Below are 15,302 nucleotides of genomic sequence, written 5' to 3'. Positions count from 1 at the left end.
GGTAGGGAGCCAATTTTAGAGCAGTGAAGAAGCCTTGGAAGAAGAGATGGGCATCTTGGATCTTTCTTGTAGACATGGCTAAGCTTGCTTGGAGGCATACGCCCACAGAGAATTGAATGCCAAAGCTGAAAATGGTTTGGTAATGGATAAGCCTATACCCAGAGGTGGGGTACTGTTTTCTTGAGGACCACTTAGACCTCCTTGTTCCCCAATGCAAAGACTATTTTAGTTGAGAGCTGGAGTCACCAAAGTGCACTAAGTTGCTCCCATCCTGCAACAGTGGATTCTTGCTGCCAAGGAAATAGTAAGTGAGCACTGGAAGTGACAGACAGGGTCCATCATTTTAAGATGGTGCTTGTAGCATACTTTCTGTAGGCTTTCTGTTTCTGAGCTGTGGGAAAGAGATTTTAATTCCCCACTAGATACACCATAGAGAAGTTCTGCTGCTGGGCTTGCGGGTGCAATGTATGAACCTCATCCATGATCAGGAGTATTTGGACTATGCTGAGTGCATACAACTGAATGAAAAATAAGTAAAGAATATGAACCATAGCAGATGGAGCTATACTCTACTCATTGGCATCCAGTGACAGGATGAAAGGCAATGGGAACAAAGTAAAATACAAGAAATTCTGATTACATGTAAGAAAAACATTCTAAATTTAGAGGTGGTCAAAAAATGGAACAGGTTGCCTAGAGATGCTGTGGTGTCTCCATCATTGGAGATGTTCAGAACTGAACTGGGCAAGACCTTCAGCACACTGCTGTAGTTGACCTGCTTTGAGTGAGTGAGTTGGACTAGAGATCTTAAGAGCTTCCTTCCAACTTCAGTAATTCTCCGTTTAAATGCAAGTAAGCATTGCAGTCCCACACATCTCTTGATGACTCAGACACCTTTGCAGCTGCCAGCAGGATTCATGGGACTTCTACTTCCCCTCCTGACGGATTCCTGCTTGGCCATCACAGGCTCTTTGGGTGCCTTATCAGAAGTGAAAAACACACAAATGCTTAGCCTTAGAGCTTGGTACATGCCAGTTATCTTTTGTATGCATTAAACAGTAAACAATTGTTTTATTCTTTTAAACAACATATTTTTGCTAGCAGACTCTCAACACTGGCTAAATATACCTGAAAAAAGCGACCCAAGAGGAGGACCATGACAAGATCCTATGATTATTGCTGGGCCAGATATTGGTAGAATAAGCTGATAAGGTGTATATAAGGTAATATAACAACTCAAAGCTGTGACCCATCTGGGAGGAGCATGTAAGGTTCTATTCCACTTGTTGGAGTTTCTGGCAGCTGCCACCACAGAGTGACAGTCTGTAATGTCTCCACACATCAGCTCTGACACATCAGCTTCCCCATGAAGTCCCATGAGTTAGGGTCAGTTTAAAACCCTTAGCTGGGACCAGGTGATCAACAATATCTGTACTGCTAAACGTGGCAGCTTATAGACCTGCAATCATGCTTGTCTCTAATATTTGTCCCTACAAGGCAACACACAAAGCTCAGAGGAAATGAATCACAACAGAGGTTTCTTCTTTCCCATTGTGGTACTTTTTGTGCTTAGGTAAATCAATCAAATAATACATTTTGCTCTTGGAAACTACACATTGCTTACTCTTGGAAGACTAAATGATGTGTCTTGGTTTCTGGAGTTTGTTCAAAGAGAAACTTTGTGTGCTGTATGAAAATATGAGGCAGAAGAATGATGGGAAATCTGGCCAAGATACCCTGATTTACCTGGTAAAATGGCACATACAGTCGTCACTTACAGACTTAGAGCATTCATTGACCATGAACGAGACTGATTCCAGTTTCCTTCTCCCTCTGAGAAAGCAAGGACTGTTTTCTTCCCTCCTCCTGAATGAATACTCTAATGTCCTTGAATCGCTTATCTGCAATTACTTGTATAAGCCTCTCAGTCACTTTGCCAAAAGCTATTATTCATGGCATAAAGAACAAGTAGCAGAGAGATGCAAAATATAAATGACAGTATGGCCTGGGTAGCAAGATAATTGTCTAAGACACATTGCAGTCTCTGCTACAGTGACTTTACTGTATTTTTCTTTCTTTTCTTTCCCTTTCTTCTCTTCTCTCTTCTCTTCTCTTCTCTTCTCTTCTCTCTCTTCTCTTCTCTTCTCTTCTCTCTTCTCTTCTCTTCTCTTCTCTTCTCTTCTCTTCTCTTCTCTTCTCTCTCTTCTCTTTTCTCTTCTCCTTTCTCTTTTCTTTTTTCCTTCCTTTCCTTTCCTTTCTTTCCTTTTCCTTTCCCTTTCCTTTCCTTTCCTTCCTTTCCTTTCCTTTCCTTTCCTTCCTTTCCTTTCTTCCTTTCCTTTCCTTTCCTTTCCTTTCCTTTCTTTTTCCTTCCTTTCCTTTCCTTCCTTCCTTTCTTTCCTTTCTCTTTCCTTTCTCTTCTCTTCTCTTCTTCTCTTCTCTTCTCTTCTCTTCTCTTCTCTTCTCTTCTCTTCTCTTCTCCTCTCTTCTCTTCTCTCTTCTCTCTTCTCTCTTCTCTCTTCTCTCTTCTCTCTTCTCTCTTCTCTCTTTTCTTTTCTTTTCTGGAAACAAGTATGGGTTTTTCTTCTTCTCTTCCCTTTCCTCCCCTGTCAAATAATGAGACGCTCATCTCCCAAGCACCAAGTGGTAAGATGAGGGGAAATGACCTCAAGTTGTGCCAGGGAAGGTTTACATTGGATATTAGGAGAAACTTAACTACTTCAAGGGTTGTGCATCATTGGAATAGGCTGCCCAGGGAAGTGGTTGAGTCACCATCCCTGGAGGTCTTCAAGAAACATGTAGATATAAAACTTAGTAGCATGGTTTAGTGGTGGACTTTAGTACTAAGTTAAAGGTTGGACTAGATGATCTTAGAGGTCTTTTCCAACCTGAATGATTCTATGATCTATTAAAAGATGTTGGGAGCATGTGGGAGATGGAGAATTTTTGTTTATCTATGAAATAATGAATATTTCTTCTATAAAGCAAGGCATAAAATTCAAAAAAATAGAAAGAGAGAAAATCTTCATCTCTAGCATCTGATACAAGGTGATGTATTATGAATACTGAATTAGGAAGTTTCATATACACTCATACTGGACAGAAGAAACAAAAACTTTCTAAGTACACTTTGAGATACATCCAATTTCCTAGTGTTTCAAGTTGTCAGGACATTTAAAAACAGTCAAGCATAAAAGAAACAGGCAGTCCAAATATGCAGAGGAGAAGAAAGATTCCTTTCAAGCAGCATAAGTTTATATCTTCCTCAGCTCAGCTATAATTTTGACTAATGCTCCTTTCACTTCTTTGTTCCTCAGGCTGTAATCAAGGGGTTTAATGTAGGAATTATGGCTGTGTAAAAGAGAGCTATGATTTTCTTAGTGTCTTGTGAATTACTGGACTTTGGCCGTAAGTAAATCAAGGTCCCACTACCATAATATAGTGTTACAACAATAAGGTGTGAAAAAACAGGTGGAGAAAGTCTTGCATCTTCCCTCTGCAGAGGAAATCTTCAGAATGCTGGCAATGATGCAGGCATAGGATACCAGGATGAGACAAAATGGTGTAAAGATGACCAGCACTGTGGCTGTAATTATCTGCTTCTCATAGAAGGAGGTGTCAGTGCAGGAGAGCATAATGAGTGGGGGAATATCACAGAAGAAGTAGTTAATCTTGTTGGGCCCACAAAATGGCAATGTGAACACCCAAACTGTCTGCACCACAGACACAACAGTACCACTAGCACATGACAGCAGGACTAGGGAAAAACAAGCTCTGCTGTTCATGATGATTGCATATCTAAGGGGGTTGCATATGGCCACATAGCGGTCATAGGCCATGGCTGCCAACAGGTAGCATTCGGTAGCTCCTAAGAAAATCACAAAGTAGAGTTGTGTGGCACAGCCCACGTAGGAAATTCTCCTCTCCTCTGACAGGAAGTTTACTAACATCTTGGGAACAACAATAGATGCAGTAGAAACATCCAGGAAGGATAAGACCCGTAGGAAGAAGTACATGGGCATGTGGAGGTTGGGATGCACTGTGGCAATGAAGAAGAGAAGATTTCCAGTGATGGTGAAGGTGTAAATCAAGCAGAATGTGAAGAACAGCAAGTTCTGCAGTTCTGGGTGGTTGGACAATCCAGAGAGGACAAATTCTGTCAGAAGAGTATGGTTTCCTAGTTCTGGTCTTTCTGTTGGCTTCATCTGGGAGGAATCAAATGGACTGGGTGTCAGAGGAGTAGTCACTGCAATGAGATCAGAGCATTTCAGCCAGTTATTGAAGCAAGGAGCCTCTTGGGAATCCCTGGGGAGGCATTGGATTGAGGGTTACCACTCTGGAGATGGCTTTGCTGAACAAAGAAGGCAATTGCTGTGTGTGCTTTACGAGTGTAACACTGGTGCTCACTAAGTTTCATAGTGTGGGAGAGTGACCAAAACATACAACTATTAGCAGTTGGTATTTAAGGGTTTGCTCCATTGTGGGTGTAGGGTTAATTGCCAAGAACATGTGTTCCCCCAAATGTCAGGTTAGTGGTCCCAAATGGTTCCATAGGAGTTCCCTGCACTAAAGACAAAGCCCAGCTGACAACAAAAACACTGACAAACCAAAGAAAGAAAGAAAGAAAGAAAAAAAAAATAATAAAAAAAAGGCCAAACCACGTAGCCTTTGTCTATAGTCTGTTAACGAAAGAAGGGATAATAAGAGGGAAAGATACCCATAGAGAACACCAATAAGGCATAAAGAGTGAAGTTCAGTGCTGTCTGCCTCATTAGTCACATTGATTCATTATCCTGATGAGTGCCTCTATGTGTGTGATGCAGATGGAGCACTATGCAGCACTGTGCCAACTGTTGCAGCTTCATGTTTTGTTACTGCCCAGAAGGGTAAACTGAGAGAAAGAGAGAGAAGAAATTAGACTGCCACAGCAGAACAAATGGTCATTAATTCTGCATTCTCCAGGCTCAAGTTCTGTTACCTAGGGGGGAACCCAACACTGGACTACACTAGTGAATCTCAAGGCACAAAATGTTCTTTGGTGGCAGAAGTGTATCCTTATATGGGGAGAGTGGTGCAGAAGTACATTTTCCACAATACATATAGGGACCTGGTCAAGAGACCACAGCAAAAGAGAAGAATGCATTATCAAAACAAGAGCAATGCTCACAACCCTGTCATGATTCAGCCACCATTTGTAAACCCTTAATCCAGTTTCTCTGTCTGCTGTATCTTACCCTTTTGCTGCCCTTTTGTCTGTGGGTTTTCTAACATGAACAAGGAAGTCAAAGTTGTGGAAGTGGGAGCCACAGATGATTTTAATTTATATATAAAATAAGGGAACTCTTAACATCTTCAGGCATTTTAAAATCTAATGTATTTGAAGGGAATCTTTGTGGTTTTCATTGCTTCTATTGGCATAGAAATGAAAGAATAGGACGTTACTGAAGTTCCAGTTTTGAGAGAGATCTTGATATAGCCTACTCATAATAGAGAAGAACATTAAAAGTTACCCTTAGACTGTAAGGGCACATATTTACAATACTTTTCTTAACTTTTGAGGTCCAAGTAGCTGCAGTAGAATCTACCTAAGCTCTTTGATCATTTACAAAGTTTTTAACCTATTGCCTTGGTACGAAGTTTTAACCTATTGCCTTGGTTTAGCTTTTAATTAAAGTTAATTAAACTCATAGCAGTCATTGCTTACTGATAGGTTTTATTACCTAATGAAAAACACCTGTGAAGAACAACTCTTACTTTGTGTACTGCTTTTTTAGTAACTATGAGGATTTACAAGTTTTGATCTTAGTACTTCCTTGGATTTGCTTTGTATAATAATAATAGGCATTTTGAAGTAAGTGTCTTACCTTCAGCAGTTCTGCCATCCAGTGTCTCCAAAACAGGTTAAGTGATTTTCACTAGAAGAATTTCCTTTTTTTTTTTTTCTTACATTACAGGCAGTGTTGGACCGATGATGCCTACAGCCAGCTTACATTGCAGTGTCCCCTCACAAAGCTTACATTTTTGTTTGTTTGGTTTGGTTTGGTTTGTTTCTTGGCCAAGAGAACATTTGAACTACCTCTGAGTCATCATTTACTCCGAGTTTAAGTAGACTCTCTTGAAATCCCTATTTCCCTTTTGGGTGGGATCTATTTCAGATGACTTTGGAACTGTAGAAGTTGGTTGATCTGAACTTGAGGCTCCCTCTGTAGACAATGGGAGGGAGCAAGCCAATTCCATACTCCTAATAGTAGATTAAATGCTATTTTGAGTGGCAAACTTCTCTACTTGTCTGTAAGGGGGGATCAGAGTGACTTCTTCAGACAAGCATATCATGTTTTCCATGTTTAATGCTATGAATTGTGCATCCTGAAACAGTTGATGATCATTATTAATCAAGAGGGTGTGAAAAATAGCTGAAAACATCAAAAGATGTGTGATTCAAGTGATAGAACTATGGGAGAGTAAACTTTGTTTTAGCCCTACCTTAACCACTGATCTAGTCTGCTGTCTTGTCTGTTTGGACAGGATGCTTTCAGGGGCAGTAGCTGAGATTTCATTCATTTCTAGCTAACTATTTTGAATCTTCAGTCTTACCTACTTTTTAACTTTGAATCCTTCTTCCCTTCCTTCCCTTCCCTTCCTTCCTTCCCTTCCCTTCCCTTCCCTCCCTTCCTCCCCTCCCCTTCCCCCTCCCTGCCCTGCCCTGCCCTGCCCTGCCTGCCCTGCCCTTCTGTCACATTTATATGGTGTTATGTTCCACATGAAAGTTCAAATCACTGGCCAGAAATAATCATGATGACTGAAGATGCCAAACTGATCAATATATTACTTCAGCCCGTTAGCAAAATAATGAGGAGAGAAAAACCATGAGAGCACCTAGAAGAATACAGCAACAGGAATTTCGGTATGATTCTATTTGACACACTTCAATGCCCTCTATCATGGGCACAATCTTCATTTCCAGTTTTAGATGGACTTACTGTGTTTAGAAAGATGAATCACTGGAATTAACTTCTGTACATTGTGTACAGTATTAACTTCAGTAGGACTCATATACCTGTGATTACGCATTTAGTGTCATTTGGATGTCCTAGGATTGAGACACAAGTACAGGACAAATAGATATGTCTAAAAACTAAGGGAAAACAACACCTTTCTAGAGCTGCAGCTGGAGACTGAAGGGGGATACCCTAGAGAATCTAAAATGAAATTCAATGGGTGTGTTTAGGAAAAAAAAAGACAGTCAATAAGTACATTAATCCAAACACCTGTGATGCTAATGTCAATATATGGACTAATCATCATGCCCCTTTCAACATCCAATGAAGGAGAACAGTCTCTTCAATTACAACATTCATCTCTAAGACAGTGTGATGGGGCAGATCACCTTCTAGGGCTGTGAGAGGTGCTGACTTCTACCACTGAGCTATGACTATATTATCTTCAGGGCACACCCAGGCACATGATAACTGTTCCCCTAGCAAGCAGTGTTCCAAAAAGGTGGTGCTGCAGCTAAACAAGTCAGTTCAAAACAGCCCTGGCACACTTCTAGTTTATCCTAGATACCTGCTTATCTTATCTCTAAGTATGGAAGTATAGGGCCAATGTTTGTGATCACACAGATTTGCCTCTGAATCTATCAGCTACAGTGCTTGTCTCAATCTTTCTCTGATATTCTGCAACTGCACACTCTGTTCTCACTTCCTCTTTGTTCCTTAACTATTTTCAGGTCCTGAGATATGAGCGTTCCACCAAGTTATGCTTTCTATATCCATGTCTCTAGGCTTTCACAAAATATCCATGTCTCTAGGCTTTCACAAAATATCCATTCACCGCCTATGCTTTTTCCACAATTGCTGTCTAGCAAATCTAGCTGTCTGTTCCTGCTCTTGTCAGGTCTCTTGAAATCATGAAAAGTAATGGCTTTAAAGTAGAAGAGGGTAGGTTTAGATTAGATATAAGGAAAAAATTCTTTACTCTGAGGGTGGTGAGGCACTGGAACAGGTTGCCCAGAGAAGCTGTGGATGTTCCCATCCATGGAAGTATTCAAGGCCAGGTTGGATGGGGCTTTGAGCAACCTGATCTTGTGGGAGGTTTCCTGGTCCACAGTCGGGGGGTTAGAACTAGATGATCTTTAAGGTCCCTTCCAACCCAACCATTCTATGATTCTATGATTCTATGATTCCATGATTCTATGATTCTATGATTCTATGACTGTGCAGTACATTTCTGTATTCAGCAGAGAAAGATAAGCACATTCAAATGTCTCTTCATCCTATACTAAGTCAAAATCTAAGTGATTTCTCACATTTAGTGAGAAATTGTTCTCAAAAGGTATTTCAATTAACAGAAGTGAAAGTCTAGATAGTTTAGTCTAGTATAAATTTAGATCAATTTCAAATTTCTAGAAGTAGATGAGAAAAATATTCACTCTAAGGGTAGTAAACAATGAGTTTATTTCTTGCTTTAATCTGAAAGCAGTATTCGTCTTGCTTCACTTTTGATATCTAGAAGTTTATATATTATAGTTACTGACTCATTTTACAGCCTGTGGACGAAGTATCAGTTTGACCATGAGAGTTTTCAGATGTCTAGACATTTAGATCCATATCATATGATGTCTAAGGCGTCTGCACAGGGCTAGCACATACAGTGCAATACGTAGGGCATATTTCAAGCCCTTCTGAAATGGGAACTTAAGCTAGACAGGATTTGCAAAATCTTACTATGCACCTAAACATAGACAGTCTAGTCACTTCCCATATATATACTACCATAACTGCTCTTTCCAGCAATCAGATACACCTTACCTACTTCTTTGTGCTACGCTGTGGTTGCCTGTTTCTAAGTTAATGATCTAGAAACTCACTTAATAATCAAAGGAGAGAAAGATGTGTCCAAGAACAATTTCTCCTGAAGTATAAAACAAAAAAAATTGCATGAATATTTAGTTAAAACTGGTGTTCTTATCCATTGCCATTCTCCCTCCAAAAGGGCCCTAATTCTCTACCCTGAATCTTAACATAAACTAGGATTAGTAACTCCAATTTAATAATTCTAAATTTTCATGTCTAGCAACGGCAGCCATTAAGACTGAAGAGCAGAATCCACTACCAGAAAATTTAAAATAATTACTTTAACAAGTGTTAGTTAATAGAGGCCAAGAATTGTCCCTGGCCTGTTGAAATAGGAATTATATTATTTTCCTTACTGTGAATTTTGTCCAGTTCAGTTAGCCTTGGTTTTTAATCAGTAGTACTCACAATTTATGTGGTGCGATTTTCTTGAAACACAGAGTCAATAATAGTTGAGGAAAAAAATATGCCTTTAATCTCTTCTTGTTAGGTGTTTTTATTAAAAAGAGCCACGATTGCCCACAGTCTGGTATAATATCAATGTGAAACAATATTTGTAGCAGTTTCTGAACCAAACCACAATGAAAATAAACTAGTTTACCTGAAAATGGCTTTTTTTTTCATACAGTAGAGTAAATGGATGTAGTAAATTCTCCACTGATTACATCTCATAGCTTTTACTTGTTCCACCTGTTTAAGATTTGCCCTTTTCCATCAATTTGCCCTTGTCCATCTGACAAAATTTTCTTCATAGTAGTCTCATTTGGTAAATATTTTCTTTCTTTAAAGTAGCAAGAAATTTTAATCATAGCATTATAGAACAGCTTGGATTGGAAGGCACCTTAAAAGCATCTAGTTCTAACCCCCCTCGCCATGGGCAGGGATGCCACACACTAGATCAGGTTCCAAAGTGCCTCATCCGACCTGGTCTTGAACACCTCCACAACCCCTCTGGACAACCTGTTCCAGTGCCTCACCACCCTCTGAGTGAAGATTTCCTGCTAACTTCTAATCTAAATCTCCCCTCTTTCAGTTTAAAACCATTCCCCATTGTCCTGTCATTATAAGAGGAGGCTCAGGGGAGACCTCATTGCTCTCTACAACTACCTGAAAGGAAGCTGTGGGAAGCTGGGGGTCAGCCTCTTCTCGCAGATAACTAGTGATAGAACTAGAGGAAATGGCCTCAAGTTGCACCAGAGGAGGTTCAGGTTGGAAATTAGGAGACATTTCTTCTCAGAAAGAGTAGTCAGTCATTTGAATGGGTTGCACAGGGAGGTGGTGGACGTCACCGCCCGGGGGTGTTTAAGGAAAGGTTGGATGTGGTACATAGTGGGTGATATTGGTGGTAGGGGGATGGTTGGACCAGATGATCTTGGTGGTCTTTTCCAACCTTAATCATTCTATGATTATCTGAGCAAAAAGTTGCTCTCCATCCTTTTTATAAGCCCCCTTTAAGTATTGAAAAGCTGCAATAAGTTCACCCCGGAGCTTTCTCTTCTGTAGGCTGAACAGCCCCAGCTCTTTGTTGCCCTCCTCTGTATCTGTTTTGACAAATCAACATCCTTCTTGTGCTGGGGGGCCCAGACCTGGATACAGTACTCCAAGTGGGGACTCACAAGGGCAGAATAGAGGGGGACAATCACCTCCCCTGACCTGCTGGCCACTCCTCTGCAGGATGCAGCCCAGGATTGCAGTTGGCTTTCTGGGCTGCAAGCACACACTGCTGGCTCATGGGAAGCTTTTCATCCACCAGAACCCCCAAGTCGTTCTCTGAAGGGCTGCTCTCAATGAGTTCTTCTCCCAGTCCATACTCATGTCTGGGATTGCCCCAACCCAGGTGCAGCACCTTGTACTTTGACTTGTTGAACATCATTACGTTCATGTGCGCCCAATTCTCAAGCTTATCCTGGTCCTTTTGGATGGCATCTCTTTCTTCTGTTGTATCAACTGCACCACTCAGCTTGGTGTCATCTGCAAACTTGCTGAGGGTGCAGTCAATCCCACTGATCCATCTGATCCACCTGAGCTACTTCAGTTCTCGCAGCCTGATCCATCTGCTGGTTGTTTTGTTTCAGTGGCCCGACTCTGGTTACATGAGCAACCTGATCTAGTGGGTGACATCCCTGCCCATGGCAGGGGGGTTGGAACTAGATGATCTTTAAGGTCATTTCCAACCCAAGCCATTCTATGATTCTATGATTATATGGTCTAGACTGGTAATGTAAAGGGCAGTTATTTATAGCTCAGGTGGGCCCATGGCACCTCTGGCCATTGTGGAAGAGCTATAAAATTCAGATGAGTTCGTGACTGAGGTATGGACTTATACCATATAGCATAAGTTACCCATGAATATGAATGTGCTGCAAGCCAACTGGTTAAAGCCTCTCTGGTATGGGGGTTGATGGCTGAAATATCAGTATTGGGAAGCCTGGCAGATTGCTTATATCACACTGCCACAAATCCACCAAGACAAATACCACATGCTTACAATGGTAGAAGTGACAACCAGATGTCTGAAAATATATCCTGTACCCTATGCCCACTGCTCCAAAGCACTATCCTGAGCCTTGAAAGGAAAGTTTTACAGTGACGTGTTACCACAGAAAGAACTGAGACATCAGAATTCATTTCTGAAACAACCTCAAAGACACCAGTGTCAAAGAGTATGGCATTGAGTGGGTATATCACATCCCCTATCATGCACAAGCCTCTGGGAAATGGAACAATACAATGGACTGTTAAAGACTACACTAAGAACAATGGGTGCTGGGACATTCAGACATTGGAATATGCATTTGGAAAAAGCCACTTGCTCAGTCAATACTAGGAAATCTGCCAAGTGATCTGGCCCTGCACAGTCAAAACTTTTATTTAATGTAGAATGGGATAAAGTCCCTGTAATGCACATAAAAACAAAACAAGCAAACAAACAAACAACAACAAACTACATGCCGGCAAAGACAGTCTGGGTTATTCCTGCCTCAGGCCAGAGCAAACCAAAGAAGAATGAATTTTGATGGAACCAAAGTGCAATGATGATACAACTGGACAAGTATAGCAGTGTTACACCAGAGCTGGCCTCTGCATGCAAAAATTTTAACACCACACACCACCTCTTCTACCCTGAAAGACCATTATGCCTGATGGAGCCCAAAGTCATGAAAGCAATAGCCCTTGCATAGAGGGCTGAACCATAGAGGGGTAGTCCGTAGACCAAGGGATATCTGTGTGCATATATCAAAGGCTGGAAAGGCGGTGATGATTAATGAGAATGTTTTGGAAACTGTGAGACCTGACCATGACATAAATGGTATAGAATAAGAGGTGGATATTGTCCTGGTTTTGGCTAGGATAGAGTTAATTTTCTTCATAGTGGCTGCTATGGTGCCATGTTTTGGATGTAGGACGAAAATAATGCTGATAACACACTGGTGTTTTAGTGGTTGCTAAGCAGTTCTTACCCTAAACCAATGACTTTTCAGCTTCTCATACTGCCCTGGTAGTGAGGAAGCTTAAGATCCACCAGAAATTGTGAGGGGACGCAGCCAGGACAGCTGACCCAAACTGAGCAGAGGTGTGTTCCATGCCATATGACACCACACTGAACAATAAAACTGCGGGGAGTTGACCAAGGGGACTACCATTATTTGGGGACAGGTTTGGCATGAGTTGGGTGTTAGTGAGAAATTGTGTTGTGTATCACTTGTTTTTTGTATTCTTCCTCCCCTCCCCCATTTTCTTTCCTATTAAACTGTCTTTATCTCAACCCACGAGTTTTATCTGTGTGGTACTTAGCTGCCGGCTGGGTTAAACCACAGCACATTGGCTGTCCAGGTCTCCAAGTACTCAGTGAAGAATCCTAAAATCTGAATAAGTCTGTGATGAACCTTTGTCTCTTCTATGACGGAGAACATTTGCATAGACTAAACTAAACTAAACTAAATTAAATTGAGGTAAATACCTGTGTATTAAATGAATAAGACTTTCCCATTCTTACGCAATAGCTTTGTTCTCTGTTCACCACTGCTTGATATCCTGGACTACTATTTTATTGTGATAATGATAAATTACCAATATTTCATGAAATGCATTAATCTGAACAAAGAATATTTCTTAAAAGAAAGTTTGGACATTTTGAAAATTTTGAAATAGAATATATACTTCTATTCTGCTTTCAAAAACAATCAAAAATATTTCCATGCTTATTGTCAAGTCTTCTGTTCTGCATTTTTTCACCTGATCACAAATATTCCACATGAAAATAAAAACAAAAGCAAACAAAAATAAATCTGGAACAACCATATATAAATTCCCTAGATTTTTTTAAAAATTAGAAACTTAGAAAACAACTGGACCCTTAGTAAAAGGAACTACTATAATGGACAAGGGATGTTTTTATTGGTTTAATTATTGCTGTTGATTTTCTGTTTTCATACAGGTTCATTGTTTTATTAGTCTGCAACCACTTTGATTTCCAAGCAGTTATTACCTTCAGAGACAGCATTGTCATCTTAGTCTCGTGTTAATAGTTGTTATTTAAATTTCTTTTTATGATTCTATGATTCTTTTTCTAAAGCAAAATCAGTTATTAAGTTGACATTATTTGCTTTGTTTTTACATTTCTCTGTAAAAGAAAATCATCTAAGAAAAGAATGACAGTTGTGAATTTCTCATTCTGAAAAAGATGTTGTTGAGAAATTTCTTGATGGCATTCTTCATCTCTGTGTTCCTTAATGTGTAGATTATGGGATTCAGCATTGGGGTGATGATAGTATAAAGAGACGACATGGCTTTGTCCACCACAAACTTTTTGAATGGCCATGCATAGATGAAGATGCAGGGTACAAAATGGATACTCACCACTGCAACCTGGGCTCCACAGGTGGAGAAGGCTTTGTGCTTCCCTTCTGTGATATGTGCCCTGATTTTGACCAAGATGACAACATGTGACACAATCAGGACAATAAATATGAGGATCATAAGCAGTCCACTGTTGGACACCATGAGCACCTCAACCTCATAGATATCTGTACAGGCTAGTTTGATTACCTGTGGGAAATCACAGTAGAAATTGTCTAGTAAATTTGGTCCACAGAATGGCAACTGAATGATCAGTGCTACCTGCACAATAGAATGAACAAATCCCCCTATCCATGCTCCTGTGACCAGGCCAAGGCAAACATTGTGATTCATGATGTTTAAGTACCGCAAAGGTTTATGAACAGCCACATACCGGTCCAGAGTCATCACTGTGAGGAGGAAAACCACAGCACCTCCTGTGAAATGGAAGAAAAAAATCTGTGCAATGCATCCTCCAAAACTAATGGACTTATACTCAGACAGGAAGTCCCATAGCATCTTGGGCAGAGTCACTGAGGATTCACTGAGATCTATGAAGGCTAAATTTCCTAGAAAAAAGTACATAGGCTTGTGAAGCTCTTGATCTATGATTACTGTGGTGATGATGGTGACATTTCCAAGCCAAGTAATTATGTAGATTATGAGGAAAGTTGCAAAAAGTACATACTGTAACATGGCACTTTCAGTAAAACCAAAAAATAAAAAATTTTTCACAGTGGTGGTGGAATTCTCCAGCTCCATTACTACCCTATAGGATGCAACCAACAGAGATAAGATTAGGTGAAGTAGTTATTACTCATAAATACTGTTACTCAGAGTAGTCTATTAGATATTCTATTGTTCTGCCTCAAATGACATACCTAGCAGATTCTGGAGTTTCTTCTCCAAAAGTGGCCTGATTCCTTGTCTGTAGTATGGATAATGAAGAGCTGTGATGGGAAACTTCTTGGGATAGCTAGCTTTGAAATCAGCAAAGATGATGTGAGGTATGGATTCTTCAGATACACAAGAGCCAGTTGTATTCTAGAGATGTCTGTTATTCCTTGTGCAGTTTTGTGGATGCTTAAACTTCCTGCCAGTGGGTAAAAAGATTGTTGCAGATAACAGTTCACTTTCATGTGACATCTTATACACTAAAATAAAAAAAATAGTTTATCTTCAAGGGCTTTAAAAATATTGTAGAATCTGCAAGGTACGTGTTCTCAGTGTTACTTGTACCTTTTGGAAAAACAGAAGTGTTTCTTCAGTCTATCCAAATTTTGATAGTTGCAATGTACAAGATTCGTCTTAGCTAGTTGTCTACATTGATTTCACGCTAAACACAAAGAAACAATTATTTTCACAGGACAATTTTAAAAGATCTTTTAGGTGTTTAACCCAAAGTAAATGAAATCAAGTTCAGTAAGGATTGCTTTCTTCTTAAACTATACAATCTTAATGTCTATCTCCAATGAGTTTCTGAATAATTTCAGCTAAGTGCTTGTCAATGATTGCAGCACTGCAACAGGTAGTTGCTTAGTAAAACTGTCATAATTGAGTATGTGATTGGCTGGTTTAAGGCAAGAGTGAATGGGGTGTATTCCACATAAA

At 40.2% G+C, this 15,302-nt stretch overlaps 2 protein-coding genes across 2 annotated transcripts; both read right to left on the bottom strand.

Moving 5' to 3' along the window:
- Nucleotides 1-3,251: 3,251 nt before the first annotated feature.
- On the bottom strand, nucleotides 3,252-4,202 carry LOC121059453 (olfactory receptor 10A7-like). The gene is given in 3 exon segments (XM_040536328.1): nucleotides 3,252-3,322; nucleotides 3,325-3,463; nucleotides 3,465-4,202. Coding segments are annotated over 3 exon segments (948 nt in total).
- Nucleotides 4,203-13,423: 9,221 nt separating this feature from the next.
- LOC121059814 (olfactory receptor 4D1-like) lies at nucleotides 13,424-14,781 on the bottom strand. The gene is made up of 2 exons (XM_040536970.1): nucleotides 14,573-14,781; nucleotides 13,424-14,460 (listed from the first exon to the last, which is right to left on the bottom strand). The coding sequence occupies exon 2, from the start codon at nucleotides 14,451-14,453 to the stop codon at nucleotides 13,494-13,496; it is 960 nt and encodes a 319-aa protein (XP_040392904.1). The 5' UTR covers nucleotides 14,454-14,460; nucleotides 14,573-14,781; the 3' UTR covers nucleotides 13,424-13,493.
- Between the last annotated feature and the right edge of the window lie 521 nt (nucleotides 14,782-15,302).

Source organism: Cygnus olor, chromosome 25 (assembly GCF_009769625.2).
Source record: "Cygnus olor isolate bCygOlo1 chromosome 25, bCygOlo1.pri.v2, whole genome shotgun sequence".
NCBI classification, from domain to species: Eukaryota; Metazoa; Chordata; class Aves; order Anseriformes; family Anatidae; genus Cygnus; species Cygnus olor.
The sequence above is the reverse complement of the archived record's forward strand: the minus strand, read 5'-3'. Positions and strand labels throughout refer to the sequence as shown.